Source organism: Ptychodera flava, assembly GCF_041260155.1.
Source record: "Ptychodera flava strain L36383 chromosome 3 unlocalized genomic scaffold, AS_Pfla_20210202 Scaffold_25__1_contigs__length_14229661_pilon, whole genome shotgun sequence".
Classification (NCBI taxonomy): Eukaryota; Metazoa; Hemichordata; class Enteropneusta; family Ptychoderidae; genus Ptychodera; species Ptychodera flava.
In genome coordinates this window covers 65,227-90,817 of record NW_027248279.1, presented here as the reverse complement: position 1 = coordinate 90,817, position 25,591 = coordinate 65,227, and the positions used below count along the sequence as shown (strand labels likewise).

The window sequence follows — 25,591 nt, the reverse complement described above, 5'->3', positions numbered from 1 at the left end:
CGTGGTTGTAGAGATGCTTTGAAACGCTACACCATTCTTGAATCACTGAAGTCTCAATACGACAGTGATTGTATGTTCCTTCAGGAAACACACACCACAATAAGTGATGAACCTTTATGGAGAGTTTTATGGCGGGGAAACATTGAATTTTCACACCTTAGCACTTCCTCCGGAGGAGTTGCAATATTATTCCATCCAAAAGCACAGGTCGATGTGTTACAAAAGGATGACGTCATACCGGTCGTCTTTCATGTTCACGCAAAAATTAACAATCACCAGTACCACTTTATTAACCTATACGCACCGAATGATGGCCAAACACGTCTCGTCACCTTCCAAAAACTAAAACATCTCCTCAATCGAATTCAATCTTCCTCAGATCCCATCGTTTTAGGTGGTGATTTTAACTGCACAGTAGATGCCAAAATAGACAGACACAGTGGGAGAGAACCATATCCAGAGTCCTCAAAGTCCTTCAAAATATTATTAAAAGGTTCAAATTAGTTGATACCTGGCGACAGCTTCATCCCTCAAGCAGTTGTTATTCATGGCATGGACACAATGCACATGCGCAAATTGATCGTCTCTATGTCAGTAAACACATTACCAACAGAGTTCAACTCGCGATGATCATCCCTGTTACTTTTTCCGATCATTGTATTGTTCAAATGCGTATCACTCAAAAAACAAAAGTAAAAAGTGCCTGCTGGGCTTTAAATACCTCTCTTCTAGATGACGAGGTTTACAAAACCCTTATCACTGATTTCTGGCAAGACTGGAAAACAAAGAAATCAGATTATGATTCTATTCAGCAATGGTGGGATGTAGCTAAAGTACAAATCAAATCGCTATCACAACAATATAGCATTGGTCGTCGCAAAAGCGAGCTTGCAGCAAAAAGAAGACTAATCAATGATCTTTCGAATCTGGAAAATGACATCTCTTCAAATAATATTAACTATGCGGAATATGAACAGAAAAAGGCCCAGATCAATGAATTTCTCAAAACAGAAGCCAGAGGAGCCTGGGTTCGCTCTAGATTTCAATTCATCAATGAAAGTGATAAGTCTACACGCTACTTCTTTGATCTAGAAAGACGAAAAGCTCACGAAAAATGATGACCCACTTAAAAATTAATAACACCATTACTGAAGACCCAGTGATTATTCGTTCTACAGCAAGAGACTTTTACAAATCACTGTATACCCCTAATGAAATAGACTTAGATTGCCTCAATGAAATTTTGACAGATGTCCCAAAACTCTCAGATGAGACCAAACAAGCTCTTGATCAGCCATTTACCTTTGATGAGTTCACTAAAGCTGTGGGCTTACTTCGTAACAATAAATCACCTGGAATCGACGGGATTCCGTCGGAATTCTATAAATGTTTCTGGAACGTGATGGGACGAGATGTATATGAAGTGTTCCTCGATTCAATTCAAAGTGGATGTTTACCACTGTCTTGTCGCAGAGCATTGATCACACTCTTGCCAAAGACTGGAGATAACGGTTTTCTCAAAAACTGGCGACCCGTTTCACTTCTGTGTGCTGACTATAAGATCTTCACCAAGACTCTTTCCCTGAGACTGAAATTTGCCCTTTCTGAGATCATTCATGAAGATCAGACTTACTGCATTCCCGGTAGATCAATTTTTAATAATATTCACTGTATTCGTGACACTCTTTTCCATGCAAATGAACAGCAAAAGCCTCTCGCTATTGTGTCTCTCGATCAAGAAAAAGCCTTTGATAGAGTTCATCACGGTTATCTTTTTAACACTCTTCAAGCTTTTGGTTTCGGCGAAAGTTTTATTCATTGTATTCAGCTTATCTATAATAACACTGAAAGTATTTTAAAGGTGAATCACGATCTTACAGCACCTTTTGCTTTCGGTCGTGGTATCCGTCAAGGATGTGCCCTGTCAGGGCAATTATACACTCTGTGCATTGAACCTCTCTTACATAAACTGCGGACAAGTGGTAGTCTACAGGGATTTACAGTGCCTGGTCCTGAGTCGAGGAAAAAGATCCTCTCTGGATACGCCGATGACATTAATATTTTTGTCACTCACAATGGTGACTTTGAAGGTCTTTCATATTGGCTAAAGGTGTATGAAGGGGCTTCAAATGCCAAAATTAACTTTCAGAAATCAAAGGGTTTATGGGCTGGAATTTGGCGTGAAAGACATGATTCTCCTCTCAGCCTTGCTTGGAATAATGAGGGCTTGAAATTTCTAGGTGTTTACTTGGGTAATAATGTGAACTACACTGCTAAAAACTGGGAAGGTCTATTAGAATCAGTTGAACGGACTCTTAAAAAGTGGAAACCATTTGCAAAGGCTATCTCCTATCGGGGAAGAGCTCTGATAATCAATCAATTGGCAGCTTCTAAACTATGGCATAAGATGTTATGTTTATACCTCCAGATGGCCTAGTCATTAATATTCAAATACTCTTTGTGAATTTCTTTTGGCAAGGGAAGCATTGGCTCCCTCACGAAATATTGTACTTACCGGTTGATGAGGGAGGTCAAGCTCTTATCCATGTTCAATCCAAAATCAATAGTTTCCGAATGATGTACATACGTAAACTACTGTATGACAATTCAGATTACACCCTGTATCAGTATGCAAATTACTTCCTAAGCAAGATTGCTGATCTCAATTGTGGAATTAATATTTTTGCTCTTAATTTACCGCCGACAGTAAATATCGATGTCAGCATTCCCTCTTTCTATCAACAATTGATAAAAACCTGGAATTTACTTGATGCACAGCGTTCTAATGATCACAGCAATGTTACAAACATTCAGTCAGAACCCTTGTTCTATAACCCACTGATTCTGCACCCTGTACAACAATGCCCTCTCTATTTGAAACATTTTGTAGAAGGTAGTATTGTAACCATAGGTGACCTTCTCGATTTAGGTGAAAAACGGAAGAAAAGTCCGCATGAAATACAGAGAAATGTGCCTATCTATTCAATTAGAATTTTGGAGAGAGCAATTCAGTTGATCTGGAACGCTATACCACATAAATGGAAAACTCAACTGGATCGTTATTTTGCAGGGAACGGTAACGATCCAGGTGAAAGAACACCCATTCATTTTAATATTTCAATATCAGATATTAATGTTGATTCTATCTCATTTAGTAAGTTCTGCAGAAAAGAGATTTACAGTTTATTTATCAAAAAGCTTTACTGCCAGAAATATTTAAATAGACTGCCAACTCCATGGCACGACCTCTTGTCAATTCCAAATGACATTAAAGCAAACTTTAACACAGTGTATTCAGAACCTCTCAGCAGACGTGACAGTGATGTCCAGTGGAGAGCGATACATGGCTGCTTGGCAACTGGTCGTTATCTGTGTTTGAGTAACCTGAGAGACAGTGCCGATTGTAAACACTGTGGAGAAATGGAGACACTTTTTCACCTTATACTTGACTGTCCAGCAATACAACCGTTACATGAGTACTTGAACCAATGGCTACAGAAAATACTGAACACTGATATAATACCTTTGACCTGGTACGTCATCGGAATGCCGAAGGACAAACAGTTCATCGCCACCTACATCAGCTTTGTAACTATCTTATGGTCACAGCAAAAGTTTCAACTATATACTGCCGATTGGACGAAGTGCCACGACCACTTAATATGTTTAAACGACGTGTTCGCAGCAGAATCGTCGTAGATTTCAACTACTATAAAATGAATGGAAACATTGAAAATTTTAAGAACATTTGGTGTGACGACAACGTAATCTGTGAAGTGAACACTGACAATGAACTGTCTCTTAAGATATGAACATTGCTCTAGATATGTTCCTCAATTTAAGAATGGAAATAGAACTGCACACCCAGAATCCTAAGCGCATATTGACAATTTCACTTGTATATACATTTATATCTACCTTAAAAACTAGTATGTAACCTGATTTGAGAAAAATTGACTTCATATTTTATTGTAAATATTAAAGATATTGTAAAACTCTCTCTCTCTCTCTCTCTCTCCTCTCTCTCTCTCTCTCTCTCTCTCTCTCTCTCTCTCTCTGTCTCTCTCTCTCTCTCTCTCTCTCTCCTGACTCTTTTACGAGACTTAAATTTGTAATATTATCATTTGCAACTATTGCCCAGCATACGCTTGTATTCATTTTTGTGAAAGTTCCCTCGCAGTTAAATGGACATTATTGCTATCCTTTGACCTTTTTAAACCAACACGTTGTAACGAGCAGTTGCTGATGTTGTTCGTATTTATGAAAGATGTCTAAAAATGGTCGACCATAGACAACTTCTATCCAACTTTGCCTACACTGTGTAGAAAAAGCTCGGGTCAATGGTTTACATTAGCCCACCCAAACCTCTGACCCAGGGTTTTCTACACAGTGTAGGCAAAATTGGGGGGAAGTGACTATGGTCGACCCCTTTTTCAGACATCTTTCAATAAGTCGAAGGACATCAGCAATGGTTTTGTTTGCAACGATATGGTGAAAAAAGGATCAAAATGATAGCGATAATGTCCCTTTAAAATGTTAGAGAGACATTGATTTGAAGAGATAACACTTTGGTGATTGCTATTGCATTTGTGATAATCTGTGGCATGACAACAGTATACAATGAATTATATCACTATATATTGCCTAAATAGCTTTATATGTGATCTTACACGTGGCCGAAGTCTAGCTATGCCTGAGGATATCGACTCCGAGCTACATGGCATCTGTAACTGACTGCGCCACATTAACCTAATTCAGTGAACAAGTGCCCTTATCTTAATCATTCTAAATCCGTGCTTGCAGTATATTCAATCCAAATGGCACAATCCCTTTCAGCATTTTTAAAATCTATCTTTACTTAAAAAAAAAAACTTTGTTGTCTTTTCATACATTATCGGCTGTCGCAAATTCCTCAAAGATTACAACAAAACTGACAATGGGAATTAAAGACCATCCATTATTTATTTATCATAATGATTTCAGAAAAAATGCATGGAGCACAGAAAGCTGCCATATCTATCTGTCAAATTTTTTCAGCTTTATATATTTCTGAATAATATTCTTATATAAATGATTGTAAACAGCAAGCTCTCTGACGCTCGGAAAAAAGCATTAATTTTCTTTTTCTTCGAATGCTGAATTATCATACAATCTATTTACAAATATGAAATATTCAAGACTGATACTTAATACGACCGTACATATACAGATAGTATAGATTCCACGATGTAGTTTTGTAGTGCACGTAAATTAATACAAAACCTTAATCAAGATTAAAGTGCTTGGAAAGATTCTTTAAAAATCTCTGAATAAATCTAAAAGAAATTAATATGAAGTCCAAAAGTATGAGCAGACGAGGAATGGTTCTTGTTGGTAATAAGACCTCTGAAGTTGAGATAAAAGGGGCAGCTCACAAAATATTGCCTGATATAAATTTCAATGTATGACTATGTGTACAATCATTGATCATAACAAGTCAAACTGCATTGAGTTAAACTATCATTGACGACGCAATTAGAAAGCTCCAGGTTAAATTCTCTGCAACAGTAAAAATATGCAAATACACACTATATATATATATATATTGTAAATCTTACATGTGCTGAATGAAATACATATTGGTCTTGTATTTTATGAATAATGGGTTTAATAGCGTTAACAACGCATGGTGAACACAGCGTTGCATAATGTATCCGGTGTATAAAGGCCCATTTTTAATGAAAGGAGCCCGTTGTTTTTTTTTCGAGTTAGACGACAGCAAACTCTTTGTAAGCAGTGGCCGAACATTTGTCAGACTACATTTCTCTCCAACATTCCGCTCACATTTGAACAGCATGTCGTTATATTGTATCTTCATCGGGCACGTCTTCGTAGATTTTTACATGATTCTGTTGAACAGAGGAGTATTGCTTTTTAATTTATACTGAAATATCATTGCTGCGATAATCATCCAGGTAAAGCATTCTAACGAATGTAAGACCACGTAGGCTGCTTTGTGGCACATTTGATAAGCAAAACGTCACGGTGTTCCTATTCGTAGAAATGCCTTCACTTACTCATTTTTTAACACTACCAATCAGTAATATTTTTATGTGTAATTAAAATGTCGAAATATTGAAAGTCCTTGCTTTTGTCTCGGTAATGATGGTAATTAATTGGTCCGCTAATTGGGCAACGTCAATAAGATGAATGAGCTATGATCTCAGAAAATAAGGGGACGTTTTGTGAAGGCATTGAAAAGACTAAGGAAATTTCGGACGATACTAATGCAAATGAAGCATTTCATACCTTGTTCTGAAAATAACCAAGTTCGATGAAACTTCCAAGTTGGTGAAAGGTTGGTCGATCTGCCGCCTCTCTGAGCCAACATTTTTGTATTATACCAAACATGTGCATTATTTTTGAAGGGACGCAAAGTCAATGAAAGTCAAGGACACATGATGAATTTATAAAATATATGCATCTACATGAAGCCATGTGTTGTAAGTATTATGACTGAATTACATTCAATGTAATTGTAATTAAAATTCTTAAGAAATGAAAGTGTGACATGTTCTTCAGAAAGTCACAATTGACGACAAAACATTGCAAGCTCCGTTATAGTATTAGAAGACATTAGTGTATTTTACTGTCAGGAACATTCGTGATAAGGAACAGTGATGGAAAATCAACTCTTTGAGTATACAAAGCAATATAATCAAGTCAATATTTACATTCTTTCATCTGAATAATCTGGCTCTGACAATCTGTATCCTTGTTGAAGCTGTTTGATGATATCTCTGATTGTTATACCACTGTAAGGATTTTCTCCTAGACAAAGATATAAGACTAGGTTTATTCAGTTTTATAAATTCCAAGACGCTGATGTTCAAAAATTCAGTTTTATTTTCTCTCAGTCTATAAAATTTATCTCAAAACGAGACTCTGAAAAAATAATGTTGACGTAAGCCATGACTGAAGTTGATTATGCTACCTTCGTCACATTTTGCATGGAAATCACAATGTGCATATGGGTACGTCTATTCTCCTTCCTAAGTTCCCTACAAAAACGAAACAACGTGATAAATGTGACAGAGACGTCGACTATAAATGAAATTATTTACGGACTGAATAGGCAGAAAATCAGAACGAAGATCAATTCCATTTTCATCCGGGGTAAAATAAGCTAATATCTCTGAAATGCAACCAAAAGCCAGAGCATAGAAGGCAAATCCGATTTAAATGACACGCAAACCAGGATATTACAGTTTGTAAATGCGTAGCACCTACGTTTTTTTAATCTTTAAAATTATTCAATTTATTCTTAGTTACTAGACTTGCTCCAATCTCTTGGCTTATCAAAAGGGAATAGATTGAAGTAATAAACTTCAGCATACTGTTACGCTAGAGATTGCATAGATGTTGGGATGAACGTCTCGACCAGCATGCAACTGCTGCAGAGAAAGGCCAGGCGACTGGCCGGGGTGTCTACCTAGTTACCTAAAGAGAATATTTCCCAAAGGACAACTCCATATGACCATACGTCTGTCTTCGACGTGTATATGCAATCAGTATTGATTCCAATGCCATCCAACGTATTGGCAGACGACCCTGTTGAAACCGAGAAAGAAAACAGAGGTGTAAACCGTGATAGAGAGGCAAGCTAATTTATGTCGTTTTTCGGTCTGCGCACCCCTGCAAGCTATAGATGCAATCCGCCCTCATCCTTTACAAAGCCGGCCGACGAGCAAAAGCGTCATAATCCATATCATTAATATAAAGATTGGCCGGTCAGTTATTCCGTATCCATTAACTCGCACCGAGAAAGTGCTTGCAACCACCTTTGAACTCGAGTATACTTCGGTGGCTGTCTCTACTGGGTGCACCCAAGTAGAGACATACCCGATTAAAATACACCGTTTTGAAAAGTGTTGTGTGCCACGGTAAGCTTACGAAATCGTAACGTTATCTGTACGGCAGTACTCTACACCTTTATCACCCTCGTGTCACACTTAACCAATTGAACTTACCTCGGTAACAGTTTCAAATGTGTTTTCTGTCATCACCTTACTGGAAAGGCCAAATTCAGTTATTTTGCAAATATTCCTCTGTCAACGTGGATACTCTTTGATGACAATGTGCGGTGAACACACTGTAATAATTAGAACACAAAAAAACGTGAATGTGAAACACCTGTGACGTCTTTCAAGAGGAAGTCATGAAATTAAAATAAATCCCGACTTTTCACATCCCTGTTGGTATGAGATTATAGAAATGTCTTCATTGATAACGATAATGAAGGATCTAGATAGCCGAACGACAGTTAAATTGAAAATGGATACGTTCTCCGAGAACACTAACATTTTCCTTTTCCATACTTCGGACGGCCATGTCTGCAGCAAACGCCTAATTACATACTGTATAGCGAGTCACGCTGCAAACGTTCTCAACCAGTCACGGTAATGGGTCCTCTTAAATGTACACATTTTATATGCAAGAACAGTTTTAATAAAGTGATACTTTGCGAGTTCCAGAACCTCAATTTAACCATTTGAATGGTTTCTGATGAGTCACTAAGAGTTGAGAGCGGTATATAATTATGCAATATTTCAGATGAGCCTTGTTACATTACTTCAATGTCTTCGAGATAAGACATTCCTTTGGCGATTTGTAAGGCAAATGAGTATAGATTTCTAAGGATACTATCTTCGACAACATTCTCTGTTTCGTTCTTGCAAGTCAGAAGATGATACTTTAGGGTACCAGAGGAACAGTATTCAAACACCATGCAGTTTGGGACTGGAGGAAACGAATATAGCAAGGGTTTAGTTAAAAGGTTTCCTAATGACAATTCGAGTTTGAGTAATAGGAGACGACGTTTGGCCCTTAATACTTCGACATTTACTGTAAAAATAATTTGATAGTCGACCTTATACTATTATCACTTTGATTTGCAGTGATTCATTCAAAATAACAATTAAAAGACATGTAGAAATATAATAAAATTTCATATTCACCGTGCTCGGCCATACAGTGACTATTGTAATGAGATCAGTATGTTTCAAAATTAATACAGGAAATATATCATGTGGTAATCGATTCAAATACTCACATATTACATATATACAGCTCATGGCACAGGAAGAAACCGCTTAGCGAAATATTGGAAAAATCAGTAGCGTGACGAAATTATTGATAGAACACAGACTGATGTGATAAAACGAGCTCAGCAACATAAGGATGTCGAGTCTTCTCTTAAGGCGGAGGTGCATGTTGCCAACAGTTTTTTTCAAATGATTTTGTCTCATTTTAGATGTGATAAGCTCAGAACCCCCTAAATTATACTTTTTTTTTAAAGCCTAGATATAGGAAAACAATTTTGTAACCAAAGTGTCACCATTGTTTACATAACTATCACTTGACAGATAATTTGCATAACATTTCAAAAAATCTGTTTTCCCTATGTTTGTCTCAATACTCCAAAATATCTTACTCAAACTTGCTGGAATACAAGCTGCCACCAAAACGCTCTTCTAAAGTGTGTCTCAGGAATTTTTATATCTTGCTTAGTCTTTTTAGCACAGTTTTTAAAGAAATTAGAAATTAACTAGGGTTAAATTCGCTGCTTTGAAGTTTTTCTGGCATAAAAATCGTTTAAGAAGGTTCAAAAACATTTTGAGACACACTTTAAAGATCCCTGGGACAGCGTACAATCACACAAATTTCAGCCATATATCTTAAAGCATTGAAACAAAACATCGGGAAACCGATTTTTTGAAAGGTTATGCAAATACCTATCACATGATAGTTATGGTAAACAATGGTGATATTAAGGTTTCAAAAATAATTCACCAATAACTAGGCTTTTGGAAAATATATAATTTACGGGGGTCTGCGCTTATTAACCAATAGAGAATCGTTAGCTTTGAAAGGTCAATGTCTTATTTTGGAACCTGAAAAAAACATGATTAGAAAATTAATATGTTTTCTTATTCAAAATATAAGAATTTTATTGCCAAACAAAATAGTACGTTTTGTATACAGTATTCAAAAAAAAGGAAAGGTGAACATTTCAGAAGATTTGACCCAGCTCAGAGTGGAGTTACATTCTTTGTAAATTTAGAAATTGGGAAAAAAAGAGAAGCTAGAAATCAGGGTTATTACACATTTGCATAAATAAAACATTCTTTATCAAGCAACTTTTGACTGCTTGAAAAGTTATATGGTCACCCCAACCAATATTTTAATCTTTGTTAATATTAATTAAATTAATATTGAATTGAACATTTGCAAAGAAGGGTGATTTCGAGCAAAATACGCTGTGTTGGTGCAACGCGCCCTTAAATCTCTAAAAGATATGTCATGTTAGTAACAGTACATTTAGCTACTCACTCTCTTTCGTGCAGCAATAAATCATCTCCAAAATATTCATATGTTTCGGAATGGTCTTCATGAATCTGGCTTCAGTTTGTAGGCAGTTTTCCGTTGACTTTATTCCATTTTCTTGAACACAGAAAATTACATGTTAATCCATTTTTAAATTATGATAATATCACAGACAAAGATAATATGAAAGACGTAAAATAATGTCAAACGACAAAAGCTTTTAGAACTCCTCAAAACAACATGCAACAGTTATATTCCGAAAAAAATTGTTTCGCATTTTAAGTGGAATTAGCTGTATATTGTATATTTCATTATACATTGCTAAATCTTCTCACTTAACATTGATTACATTATTTGAAGTGCATTGTATAAGTTTCCCAATGTAGAATTAGAGCTACAATAATGTCGTTTTAGGTTGAATTTCAATTGTCAACAATCTCATCAGGTATTATTAAAGACATAACGATGGTATGACCTACAATGAACAGAACGTAATTGTACAATTATATATTTTCCCTCTGTGTCTTATTCTCAATAGTTTATTTACTCCAATCAAAACTAATTTTGTGCACTTGCTGTTACTGTTATGAATAAAGCGTAGCAGACTTTCATCACGGTGATTTTCACCTCTGAGAATCTTCACACACACTCGAATGCGTTTTCCTTACGAGTAAAGACGTTTGCCTCCATCAGCTTCGTGAAAATTCCGATTGAGATATCTCGACCAAAATCTATGGATCGGTACGGAATTTCATAGCGGTCACCATGGCCGTTTTCTTCATCACCATTATCATCACTTGAATACAAGCCTGTTTTCATGGGTATAATAAACAATATCGATTATACACACTCCTTTTCAAAAAAATATAGCGATATACGAGATTTAAAGGCGTTAATAACCTGATTGTGCAATTTGTGAGCAAAATTATAGAACAATGCCGTGACAAAATATATACCTACAAGAAAAGACCGACACCGCCGGTCGGTAAGATCATACAAAAGCCCCTTTAACCTTTACCGAGTCCCTCATACAAGAGACGCTTATCAACACGTTAAGAAAAGTGCCGCTTCGTCAATAACTTTACTGATTTTACATCATTCACGACAAAGTGTATAACGTAGTCAAAGAAATTACCTTATTTGCATAACACGGTTCGTCTTTAATCGTGACACCTAAAAGACAATGTGAAAATCATCAACTTCAAGATTTCAAGCTTTGAAATCAGACGAGTAATATTAAATTTGGAGTCACAATTATGTAGGCATTCACAAGTCATCATTGGAAATGTGACTCAAAAGAGCATAAAGATATTCTGCTACGGTTAAAAATACAGTTGAAGCACGTTTATTTCAAACAATTTTGACAAAAAACATTTTGTGTATCTTAGTTTGAGGTAAGGACCTGCAAAAATTTAATCGGTCAAATTAAATTCCTTGAGCGGATATTTCTTATACACTGTACTAAAAGCACGATAAACTAATTTGGGATAATTGGATGGTGAAGAAATGTCGGTTTTTATCTGCAAATGTAAACTCATCTACTTTTCTTTTCAAGATATGCTCTTGTTTTTGTGATGATATTTTGTAATATTGCAACATTCAGGTATTGGATGGGCAGCTAACACATTGGAGAATTGTGATAAATATTAAGATCCAATCTCCCAAATTAGTTCCAATCGTGTTTAAAGTAAAACAGCTGATAGGAAATAACGCTGGTAAACCTCTGTATGTCGTTGTGAGAGGGTGATGCCAAACTAAAAAAAAATAGTGATTTGAAGCAGAGAAGGCAAAATACAAACGAACATTTAAACTCTGTTAATGAAACAATAATGGTAAAAGGCAGTTACTATATTGGTTTGATGATTCGTTCACTAATAAGAGAAACGCTTACTTCGACCTTTGGGAAAGACAAGTCCCATGTACTCCTGCTTTCCCACACATTCTCCGTTTTCACGATTTAGTTGCAACTCGGCGTACACAGTCCTGTCACGGTACCGATAAAGAATCAATTGCATGATGTAAGTCGAATAATATTAATTAATCTTGGGTCTAAGTATAACCTTCTCAACCATTCTAAGTACTCTACTGGTTGTACTGATAGCAATTTTACATTGAATGGCAGACCTTGTGTTTTATTTGGCTCCAACTTTATCTTGTGAAAGCCATATTCATACTAATGTTATAGAACAAAATTGGTGACCATCGTTGGAATTGATACAATGTTTTAGTAAAGTTTCACCGAATTTGTCTAGGTTAAACAGTGTATCACATCGCTCCGTTAACTACAAACTTAACGTCCGTGTATATATGGAAACTGGTGTCAAACTTCATTTGACTCGTCTTCTAGTAAATTGAAAGTAACAATGCATGAATGTGCCTTACCTATCTGCCTGTGTCTCTGCGATATGATTCGGGAGGGAAAAACAAAAACAAAAAAAATTATTCGCCAAGATCATTTAGTTCTGAGTGATGCAATATTATACCTGGTGAATCACAATATTGATTTTGGCACATTGAAGAATGAATGCATGAAGAATAGGGATTTTATTTCTTACCATCCTCTTTTGTCGGTTCGTTTTTCGGTGTGTTTCTTTTGTAGACGACAAAAAGAAGTGCAGACGCTGCAATAATGATAACTGCAAGCGATATTGCAATTGCCGCAAACATTGGAAAATTACCCATGTCCTGAGAATGAAAAAAGAATGGTAGAGAGTCAAGGATACCATCATTTATTACCAAATTATCGTTTTAACATTGTAGTAAATTTCAATTCGTAATTGAAAGCGTAAACCGAAATGTATCACAATAGCAAATAACAGTTTACAAATCCGTATTTGTTCTACGGAAACCATTGTCACATTTTATGTAACAGAAAAAAAAACATCAATTTGCTGTTGTAAAGCAAGGAAGTACAGTAACACTTTGTGTGTTATTAGAGAGATAATAAAAAATATTCACATATCTAGTGATAATATAGAAGATCTCACGGAAGAGACATATAAGTAACACGGGGAACTCTATGTTATGTATACATACATATTACGTCCACACTTATCTCCAGAGTAACTCTACCAATGAATTATTCGCTACACAGGTGTAGATTCCGGAGTCTTTTCGACTGACATCATGTAGAATTAAGACGCTTTGTATCAAAGTATCTTGGGTAGTTTCTTGTATGTTCGATTATTTGTTTCATTAAGAATCGGTTCTTTGTTTTGGTCTAGCCATACAATATCTGCAGAGGGATTACTAGTTATGTTGCACACTAATTCGGCATCCTCGGCTTCAAAAACTACAACGGTTTTATCATTTTCCTGTTCCTGTATCTTCGGAGCATCTGTGTAAAGAAAAATATTAAGATAAATAATAGATAAAATAAAAGACAAAAAAGCACTGCATTATAATGATGACACTGTAAGTTCCCTTTATCTACCAGTTGATATGTCGCGGCTTTTTTTGCAAATATCATAATGAAATTGAATAAAGCAATCAATGGCACGCCATCTCATAGTCATAAAACAAAATTATTTAAGTTCACAAGACAAGGACTTACAATGCACGCATATGACTATATCATCCGATGGGTATGTGTGTGTTGGAAAACATCTTCACTGGTGGCCTCGCATCTGTATGTCACTCCTTGTCTGTGTGCTTTACTTTCTCATTAGTTTGGCATGGGAAATTTTCCCATTGTGTGCTCCGTCGAGTGTTCTCTGGTTTCATTCGTATCTGATGTCAGTTCATATCGTTTTTGAACCATTTTATGTCGGCAGCTGGGTTTACCACTACAAGAAGTACACGAAGATAACTGAAGGATTTCACCTTCTAATAACAGAACCGGTATAACCACTGATATTTGTCTGACAACATTCGGGTTCATTCGGTGGAACTATAAAAAAGCAGATTCAGAGAAAATCAAAAACGGTATTAAATATATTGGACATTTGAATTGATCTATAGTTAAATGAAATTGTGTGTGAAAACCTCAGAATGGTAATTTCATAAAAAATAGCCAATAACTTTGGCTTTCTCACTCACTATTTTTAGTGACTAGATTACCATAGTTGCTTAAGAATCAATCCTATCAGCAGAAGTAACAATCACTCGACCTTACAGAAGTAAAAGATATGCAGTTGCCAAATGCTAAATTATCTACTAATGTAATTAACAGATGTTAAATAGTTTTTGTTGCCAGAAATAAAGTTATTTCAATTTCTCTTTCAGAGTTTACTTTCAATAACAGGTTCTCTTGTTGCTACTCCTCTATGAATTCAACTTAGAAATTGCAAGCGAAACTTGAACTGTGGATGTTTGTGTCTTTTCAGGTCGAATAAAAGAACATACAATTATCGTTGCATGAGCAGTGCACAACTCAAAGTGGTTTTCAAAGCCCAAGCAAACTCACAAAATACTTCAAGGTTGACCAGGTTTGATGTCGCCGATTCAACTTCTTCCAGCTGTGCTGCGACACTGAAATGACGCGTTGTTGTGTTCGGCTTTACTATCAATTGTCAGATTCTGCAGTGTTATAATACCATAATACTCTCCCTTGATATGGTTATCATCGCCGATCTCTTCATATTTACCACCGAATGTGATATCACCGTTTTTGTACCAAGTAATTGCGGAATAAGGATTACTACTCCCAGAAGTGCAGCTTAATATAAGTCGATCACCATTTACTATGGGATTATTGTAACCCGTGAGGTCAGCATGTCTCGCTGTAACTGTTAAGGGATATTAATATAATTTTGTTGCCTGACAATTCATGAAAACCCTATAATACCTTCTGTATTAGCATGGATTCTTGCCTGTATTTTAGCTGAATAGTACATATACAGATGATTGTATTTATGCAGATGAATACAAGCGATGGATTCTTTACTGTATTCATCTGTATATGCAGTCAAGAATCCATTGGCTTGTATTCAGCAAGCCTGTCTTCCATGTGTATTCGTGTGAATTCACTTGTTTATTCTATAATACAGGAAACTCAGTGGAATTTATCTGTACTATTGCGTTTTGATGCAGTACATGCATGCGCACGCCGGACATGCTGTGAACTCTTTGCCAGTGGCCTGTCACGTATGTGCAATCTTCAAGCAAGACTGGCGACTGGTTACAAATTGAGAGAGAGGCTAACGTATTCCATCAAAGACGATAGATGAGTGAGACGCACAGGTGTTCGAACGAATAGAGCAACATAGTTCCTTTTGTCAAGTCTCTAACAAAATGTTTGGTAACTCCCTTTGGACACTTAAAGATCCGTATGTACAGATTAATTCTGAAGACTGAACAATGTTTGTAGACTCAGATTTGTTCATTAAAATTTGAAAAAAACAAACAAACAAAGGTTGACAAATTTAAGGGAACAAAATGATAGTATGAGCTAAGGTTACTGTGCGGAGAGCTATGCAAACGTTCTCCAATAGTTATTTGACTTTAAATGTTTACCTACAGTGAACATTAAATGGTCCATGAGAACACGTAAGTGGTGATAGCTGAACAATATTTGTCGCTTCACATCGGAATTCTCCTTGGTTATCCGCTCTTGTAATTTCCCAATCGTATTTGAGTTTGATGCTCCCACTGTCTTCCGGATCTGGTGAAATTTTGACCAACTCCTGCTGATCAGTTTCATTGAACCCATACAAGTGTCGCAGATGGATTACCATCCATTGATTCACATGAAATAAGAACGTGGTCATCTTCCTGTAAGATGGGTTATTCGCTGCATTGTCACGACAAACTGGCTCATCCGGGCTATCTGGAAATAGAAACGGTAATGGCTTTCACAGTTAGTTTTTAAGATTTCCGAACGAATGAACCAGTAGAAATCTATAATATGAATTTTCTCAAAATATGAAAGCAATAACAATTCAGTTTATCATTCAATTTCAGACACAAATTGGCGTTTGTACATTGTTGATAAAGGCTTTGCAGCTTCAAGTCATACAAATGTCACAGAACTTCTTATATATTCTCTTAATAGTTATATCAGCATTTGGTTTACTTTTTGCGTAACATAGGTAGCGGGCAAATGCTTTAAAGGGGATTATGGTAAGACTATGCAATGTGAAAAAGCCACGCTATGGTTGAGACGCACTCGATTTGCTCCGAGATTCAGAAAATTCAACGGTGTAACGGCGTTAATTTCCGTCCAATCTCATACATGACACCTGTGAATGTATAGCGACTGCCTTCATGTCGAAAAATCGTCAAAAACACGGCTATTTAATACAGAAAACGCATATTTTCACACAGCGTGGTTCCAGAATGTCCATTTGACCACTGTTCTAAATGTTAATGTATGCTGCCAATCATGATTACTAAAATTCAAATAGCAGCCTAGGCGACCTTGATCCCTGCTCAGCACAATTAACAAAGCGTATTGAATTACCACTAAAATTACTGTTATGTACCTAAACATACGCATACACAGCAACATACAATAAACACAATAAGACAAATGTAATGAACACGCAAGAAACGGCATTTCTTTTTGGAGTGATTGGTGGTCCTGAAAAAAAACCGTTTTGTATGTGGTCCTGTAAAAGTTATGAACATTGAGAGTCTTCACACGTCGTTTTGAAGGCAATCAAAATTTCATTTATTCCTTCAGACATCGAAACTGAATCTTTTCTCTCACATTTTGAGGAATTACCTTTGGCATTGTGACAAGTTTGGTCATTGTTTATATCAGTTGATTCAATTCAGTTGAGCTGAGTGGACTTGGAATTTCAGCGTCGATCACATCGTTACCACTGGCTACGTCAACATTGCATTGTTTGATCGATCATCCACTACTCATCAACGACGACCACGGGCCCTGCACAGCTGTCCTGGGGACTCATCAGCGTCATTTACTTTCTTTACCAATGTATTTCAAAATATTTGGCTGACCATGTCACAGATTACTAGTAGTTTCCTTTTGTTGAAGATTCTGGCTTACATATCGTGAAAAGAAGCGTATATGGTATTCAAATATGCATGTCATCTATTGATCTACGGAAAACTTTTCCACTACATCTCAGTCAAATCCTTTGCACATTACGAACGGTCTGTCGATGTTTTCCGAGGTTACCCATCCAAGGTAACCGGATATGTAAGTTGCGCTTACTATACTTCGGGTCATCATGCCGTGCATGCCAAGCTCGAAGCTGTGGATCGTAACGTTTTAGATCAGTTTTACTCAAATTTCTTCACCCTTTTCTGTAATTTGTTCGAAATACCAGAAATTACACTGAAAATAAGCTTACGAATGGTGAAGATTTGTTTTTCAAATTCACAAGTTTTTTTTCCCGTTGCAAGCTGCGTGTAACCCGGCCGTGCGAAGTACCAGTGACCGGCTATTATCTACATCACTGCCAACCAAAAAAGCCATAAAGCTACAAACAGTAGAAGGTTCTAACTTACGATTGCTTACGATCACAATCTCTACCGTCCTTAGAGACTATACTCTATTTGCTAGACTTTCCCCTTATTTTTATATGTCTAGTTTGCGCGCTTGTACCGAACACGAGATGTTCAGGGCTAGATTTAAACTCAATACAGTGCCCGAGGAAATTCTCTCCTGAACTAAGTCAAGACCTTCGTTTTCTATCTTCCTTCCGAAACTCGTAATACTCTGTCCATTTCAACTACTGGCTTCAATCACAGCGCCTTCACATTCAAATCACCGCTGCTGTTGTGAGAAAGTACCCGTTCCTTGATGAAAGCGGGGTTGAAACCAGGGGGTGAAACCGGGTTGCATTTGAAATCGCAACGGAATATGCACACATTTACTTAGACACAAAAAAGTAGCAGAAGAATTGAGAGATGTATTGAAAGCCATGCATCGTTTCTGTTTATTGAATAAATTGTATGATGGAAATTCGTCTCCGAACTCGGCGATACATGAGCGGCCATTCTGTTTCATAACTTCCTATACATGTATTTCTATTGCATACCACAGCGGTCATCGCATCGCTGTCTATCGAACCGCAAAACGACTGTGATTTGAATTCAGTAAATTTTGATTGGATTCGAACTCACAACGTACGGCATACAGTCACCTTAGTAGCGAAGAAATCACAGTCGAAAAAGGTCTGTCACCAGATCACAGCCCCTCGGCCAGTCCACAAACCCTAGGTTATGTAGTTGCTCAAATCGTGTGAACCCTAGCACACTTCCGTAATATTCAAGCAGAGGTGATAATCTGTAATCCGTGGTGTAAAGATAGTTTATGTTTCTCTGATAAGCCAACGACTAGGCAAGTGTTTAACCATTCCGCCAGTGTTTGCCAACAACCAACGACACTACGACGTTGCCTATCGTGCACCAACGGCGCTGGATCTGCTCTTTAAGGTTCCAAGACAAGTAATTGACCTTTTTAATCTAACGATTCTCTAGTGGTTAATAAGCTCAGAACCCCTGTAAATTATACATTTTCGGAAAACCTAGATATAAGGGAACATTTGGTTACTATACAGTAAAAAAATAGCCGATCAGCGAGAGATGAAATACTTGTTACAAGTAGAGGATAAAAAACTGCAACAAGTTAAAACAGTAAAATACTGACCGACCACGGGAATAAAAACACTTGCAAATCGCAGAGAATAAAACGCAGACGTTTCGGGTGCGTACAGATTTATACATTGCTTGAGGCTCAAAGGCAGCTTTCTGACACTTCCTCCATAAACGTCTCGACACCGACATCACCAATAAACACAATAATATCGTCAAACGTACTATCAGTGACCTAGTTCATGATAAACCTTCTGCCCGACGATGCAAAATCATTGATCATCCGTATCCACGCACGTCTCGCTTTTACTTATTACCAAATCCATAAAACCGGTAATCCCGGCCGCCCCATTGTCTCTGCATGTTCTTGCCCCACGAACTCATCTCAACATTCTCGACAATATTTTGACCGGCATAGTGAATACACTCCCACTTTTGTGAAAGACACATCTCATGCCATAAAGATCATCAACACTTTAAGTTTACGGGTACCCATAGATATATATTTACACTTGATGTTAAGGCCCTCTATACTTCATCCCTCAAAAGAATGGTCTCCAGGCCCTTGCATTTTTCTTGACAAACGTGAAGTTATGGATCCGCCCACAAACGTTTTAATTCGCTTAGCTGAATTAGTGTGACTTTAAATTGCTTCACCTTAATAGTGAATTTTACACACAAGTTCGTGGTGTTGCCATGGGTACACGCATGGGACCTCCTTACGCTTGTTTATTTGTTGTTATACAAAAACACAGATAATACAAACATATACTGGTCACATTCCCGAGCTCTTTAAAACGGTATATTGATGACTGCTTTGGTGCAGCATCTTGTTCACGCACTGAATTTTATTGAATTTGTTTCACATTTTCACCCTGCACTGGAATTTACTCCCGCTGTTTCAGACAAATCGGTTGCATTTCTTGACATATCAGTTTATACCAATAGGGACTCGCTGTCTACCTCGCATTATAAATCCACAGACTCTCATGCATACGTTCTATTCAGCTCATCCCATCCCCGTCTGTGCAAGGAATCCATTCCATTTTCACAGTTTCTACGCGCTCGGCGCATTTGCTCTGACCAAAACGATTTTACTATAAGCACTTGGTTCTCGGCTCGGGGTTATCCCCGCTCTGTAGTGGACAAAGCCAAACAGCGCGTCGAACCACTAACACAGGAGGATGCGTTAAAGTCAATCACCCGTACTCAATGTGATCGCATTGCTCTTGTGTTAACATACCATCCTTCTATCCATATATTTCGTAAAATCATCTTTGAGGATTTTCAATTTTAACTACTCCCCTAAAACACACAGCATATTTTCCACCGTCACCTCCCATCATGGCATTTCGACGTGACTCGAAACATCAAAGACCGTCTCGTACTAATCGCGATTGCGCACTGGACATCATCATGTGGCCGTCGAGTGTGTAACACCTGCCCGCATACTTTTACTACCAATTTCATTCAGGGCCCGCGTGGTAGAGTCAATGTTTCCGGCGTATTCATATGCACGTCGGCTAATATCATTTACTGCATCAAATGTAAACACTGCAGCATGTTATATATTTGCGAAACAAAGCGTCGCCCAGGCGATCGCTTTGCTGAATATCTTCGCACCGTGACCGACAACAAACTCGCATACCCGTTGACGAAACATTTCTTTACACCACCCCACCGTGGTTGGTCGACATGGCAGTGTCTGCTATTATTTCCATCACAGACTTCTACCCGCCATAAACTCGAACAGGCCACTATTTTTAAACTTGGAACTCTGGCACCAGGCGGAATGAACACATATTTTTGTGCATTTGACCGTTCTCTTATTTGATTGGTTGTTTCAATCTTTTGTGTTTCTACGTTTCTCTAGCGAGTTTTATTACTGACGAAGGGTTGCACCCGAACGTCTGCTTTTTATTCTCTGTGATTTGCAAGTGTTTTATTTTCCCGCTGGTCGGTCAGTATTTTACTGTGACAGAATTTGTTTTAACTTGTTGCGTTTTTATCTTCTGCCTTAACTAGTATTTTATTCTCGCTAGTCGGCCAATTTTTTACTGCATTTATTTTCACTTGCTGCAGTTTTAGCCCTCTTTTGCGATCGTTTGTAATTTTGGTTACCATAGTGTCACCATTGTTTACATAACTATCACGTAACAGGTACGTTGCATAACCTTTCCAAAATCAGTTTCCCTATATTTTGGTTCAATGCTTTGAGATGTAAGGCTGAAATTTGTGTGAGTGCAAGCTGTCCTAAGGATCTTCCAAGTGTGTCTCATGATTTTTTGAACATTTTTAAACAATTTTTATGGCAGAAAAACTTCAAGAGCGGTGAATTTAATCACAGTTGATTTCTTTAAAATTGTGCTCCAAAAAAACTAAGCAACATATAAAAAATCTGAGACATTTTTGGAAGAACGTTGTGACAGCTTGCATTCCAGAAAGTTTGGGTCAGATATTATGAAGGATTGATACAAAACATAGGGAAAACCGATTTTTGGAAGGTTATGCAAATTACTTGTCACGTGATAGTTATGTAAACAATGGTGACACTGTTGTTACCAAAATGTTTTCCTATATCTAGCTTTTAGAAAATGTATATTTACGGGGTTCTGAGCTTATTAACCACCATAGAATTGTTACCTTTAAAAGGTCAATTTCTTATCTTGGAACCTTAAGTTACTCACATTTATATCAAACGGTCCAACCGCACAGTTTTCCTTGATTTTGCGTCTCTTGGTGATGCCCTTCACACGTACATGTGATGCCATTGTCGTATTTTGCAGTGTCCATGTGTAAGTATTGGTAGCAATACAATCCCAATCACACTCTGGTTCAACAATGTAGTCCCTTTGAACTTCACGACTACCATTGAACCAAGTCAACGTCGGTAATGGGTTTCCGCCTTCTGTTTCACAAATTATTGTCATTTCATCTCCATCTTGTAAAAAAATTCCAATGGCACTTGAATCAATACTGCATAATGGCCATGGAATATTTGGTTGGTCTTGAAGCATGGAAATCAAGGAAAATCAAGAGAATTATTAACTTTTATTCGAAAAATGTACCTCCGACAGTACGCAGCAAAACATAATGTTTATGTTTACACTAACGAATCGACAATTGCTTGGAAACACTCATCAAATACACCGAATCAAAATATACTTACAATGTACTTCAATTTGAACTGATTTCTCATCCGATCCATAATCATTAGTTCCTATGCATGTATACATTGACATGTGATCTGTCCTTTGACGTTTGTGATGGTAATTTTACTGTCACTTTCTGAAAGTTGATAGCGTTCTTCATCAGGTAAAGGCGATTCATTCAATAACCAGCTGTACGTCGGTGGTGGCAGTCCAGTTGAATTGCACTTGATAGTAACGTCGTCGTTTTCGATTGCGACGGTCGGAGTTAGCTCCAATGTGTTGATTTTCGGTTTAACCGGATCTGTGGATGTCAACGACGAATGTTGTTTTAACAATGTCACTGTCACCGGAAACATCCCCATTTGTAGAATGTCACAGCCGTATCATACAATCTACTTTGGAAACTCTCGTATCTGTTTATGCTATATAAGGAGCGCAGCTGATATAAAGGGGTTACATAACGATAAATTAACAATAAATATACTATCAGAATTATGCTGAGTCATGTATAAGTGAAAAACAAATAATATGTTGCAATTACCTGTTACTGTCAAATCCACCTGAACAATTCCATCTTCAGCACCAAAAGACGAGACCTGACAGGTGTATATCGACTGATCACTTCTGCTAACTGCGTGAATTTGAAGACATGCCTGTCCAACTAAACCGTATATATCTTCCTCAGTTTCTACGTTACCGTTTCTTTCGGTCAAAATTCGTTGTTCTCCTTTTCCAAGGGTGCCTTTAAACCAATATAGCGTCTGTTCATCGCAGCTGGTGGTGTAAGCACAGTGCAATATAGTCTCCAAACCAGTCAGAGATCGGACAATATCCGAGTCAGTATATATTTCCACTTGACATAATTGTGGTATCTGTGTGACTGATCAAGAAACGTTCATGACCTTAGAATAACCTTAAATAATTTGATCAGCGCTTTCAAATAATGAGTATATAAACTATTTTCATTGCCAATCACTCGACATCCACGCCCTCAAGCGGTCATACTGACACTTTTGTTTTTTCCCTTCAGGTAGTTATAGAGCTGTAATGGATACTAGGCCTCAGTTGCAGTGACAGGTTATCGGACTGGATTTTAAGACGCAGAATATTTTCTTGCAATGGTATTTATTGATAAACGTCGAACAAAATTATTATCAGTTTTGATATGTCGTCATAATTTGCAGTTTTACTATATTATGAAGATTACATTGTAAACATGGGCTACCTGTTCTGGTAAGGAATAATCGCGGTATGTTAAATTGTTTGTTCTCAAGCTTGAATAGTCAAAACTTTCTTTGAAATACCCATAATCTGAATGGGAAAAGTAGGTTAAAATTTGCCTATTATTAAGATTGGCATTGTGTTTTTATTGCAAGCTCTACCAAAAGAATTTTGTGTCGTCATCAATGCTAACTCCGCCTCTGAGTAGTCGACAATAACCTAGCATTAGGAGGTAGACTTTTTCTATCATGATTAGGGTTTTGTGTAGTTAGATGATGCGGACAATCTTCCTTATGCATCCTCTAGCTCGCCACTGTATAAACGTTGGATATTTTCTCAAATGTTGATTAGTTTCTTTCGTAAAATGCACATCAGCGGGAAAGTGGAGTACAATTCTATGCACAGAATTTCACATTATAATTATTTCCTACTTATCATCCCCAGTTAACACGAGTATATTTTAAACACCATAGCTAAAGCAACCGATGAGTAACTAGACACCTAGCTAGTCGACAGAGAGTCCTACAAGATACAGAGGACTGCGTCTTACAATAAATAGCCTGAAACAACACAACATTTTTTAGCTTTTATTCTAATCAAGCATTGTTGAAATCCGTACAGATAACTTTTTTCGCATGTTTGATATTCAATTCAATTCTTCAAACGTATTTATATTAGTAAGTAGTCACATGATGTCTAGTACTCAAGCATACATAGTCTGTTTACTTACACTATTACAATGCAAATGTACGTTTTGTTTTTTATAATAAAAGACAAAACCTCGATATACATAGTAAGGTAATTAGAATATAATATTGCCTATCCCTAAAAGAAATACCTTAGCATATAGAAAAGTTGAACTAGTTCACTGTCTCATGAAGTTCTTAAGACTATACAATAGATTGGAGCCGATGTATGACCATACTGAAACCCGTTTTAATGATATTTACACGGTGTATGAAGAAATGTCAGAATGTATCGAATTTGTTAGATCCAGAGTGCTTCATATGCATATCCTGAGCTTTAAGGATTTAAGATAAGGTTGCATGTAAATTTAATTTAGCACGATATAACAGAATTGCAATTACATTGATGTTTATATTCCTCGGATGTCATTATTTAATAAAAGGTTGTATATACAGTCAATCATAAATAATCATAGGAAACTTGAAATTCATATTTTCAAATATCATAAGATACGTTTTTTTTTAGATCTTCCTTCATCACGATGCGTATTCTTTGTTGCTTCAATAGTCCATTCGTCGAATGTAATCGTCTTCGATGTTAAACATATCTGGCGCGATTAAAAGTCTAGAAGTAAATTGGCCACTAATGTGATAAGATGAAGAACATAGGCTGTTGACATGCAAGTTCCTTTGCTTTCTGTAAAATGAAAAAGAGTGGCTAGAACAATACGTGATTTTTATGTTTCAGAGCAATTTTAGCTTTCAAGTGAAAGGAGACAAAAACTTCTTTTGAGATAAATAGAAAACGCTTGAAGCAAATGTGCCTTTTTTAGGGTATGTAAGGTTTGTTACGTAAAATACAATAAGTAACAGTGTTGTTGTTGTTGTTGTCGTTGTTGTCGTCGTCGTTTTGTTGTTATTGTTATCAATAACCGTTCAGGTGAAGTAATAGTGTACACAGTAGAAAAATCCTCGGCTAAGGCCACACGTATTGGAAATGCAATTGCTATTTAAAAGTATTTGCTTAATTAGTAGAGAAGCGAGTATTTAGCTTTTCCTTGTCACAGTGTGTTAGTATTGCCCGGGCGTGATCTCAGTGCGCTGCGTAGGAATTTTCTTTTCAATCTGGAGTAACAGTTACCGAAGTAGCTCCTCATGCTAATCTAAAGCTGAAAAGGAACAATAATAATTTTTGAACTGTGGTCAAACCACTGTTTTCTTCTCAGCCGTTTATTTGCTAGATTGTTTTATTATTAACATCGCCGAAAACGCAACGCAATGACAGCGTGTTATGGTCGCTCAACAGCAGGTGTCTTTAATGTCACAGATCCCTATCAGTGCAACATGTCATTTGCAATAAGACGTGCTATGCTCTCGTGCCAGCACATGATTTCTTCAACGAAGGAGAAAAGATGTCCTAATTTTGAAGAAATTTCTGAAAATGAATTTTGGTTCTACAAGACGAACGAAATCTGCCGTGATTGGGCAGTAATTCCAAGTACCGCCTGATACCTGGACCGAAAGTATATCACAGTGTCTTGGTGGCAGGGGTTCTTCAAACATTGTTTTCACCTAGTTGTAGCAACAACTAGTTAAAAATCAAACGTTTACAAACGTTTTTTATTGCTTAGTAAGCCATAAAATTCCCAAGAAAACTCGTTG

General features: G+C 37.1%; 1 protein-coding gene and 1 long non-coding RNA gene across 5 annotated transcripts in view; both read right to left on the bottom strand.

Moving 5' to 3' along the window:
* Window positions 1-7,487: 7,487 nt before the first annotated feature.
* Window positions 7,488-10,462, bottom strand: LOC139125236 (uncharacterized). Its single transcript, XR_011550164.1, has 3 exons — window positions 10,372-10,462; window positions 8,010-8,131; window positions 7,488-7,590 (listed from the first exon to the last, which is right to left on the bottom strand). It is a non-coding gene; the product is annotated as an uncharacterized lncRNA (long non-coding RNA).
* An 11,134-nt stretch (window positions 10,463-21,596) lies between these two features.
* The window catches only part of LOC139125234 (cell adhesion molecule 1-like), a 35,270-nt gene continuing 31,275 nt past the window's right edge, over window positions 21,597-25,591 (bottom strand). For 3 of the 4 annotated variants that reach the window (XM_070691332.1, XM_070691333.1, XM_070691331.1), the window contains exons 3-5: window positions 22,564-22,902; window positions 22,040-22,323; window positions 21,597-21,877 (exon numbers count right to left, since the gene is read on the bottom strand). In XM_070691332.1, coding sequence (XP_070547433.1) covers window positions 22,091-22,323; window positions 22,564-22,902 — 572 coding nt within the window. In that variant the 3' untranslated portion in view covers window positions 21,597-21,877; window positions 22,040-22,090. Of the gene's footprint in view, window positions 21,878-22,039; window positions 22,324-22,563; window positions 22,903-23,787; window positions 24,627-25,591 lie in introns of those variants that run through there. The other variant, XR_011550163.1, reaches the window with a different exon arrangement.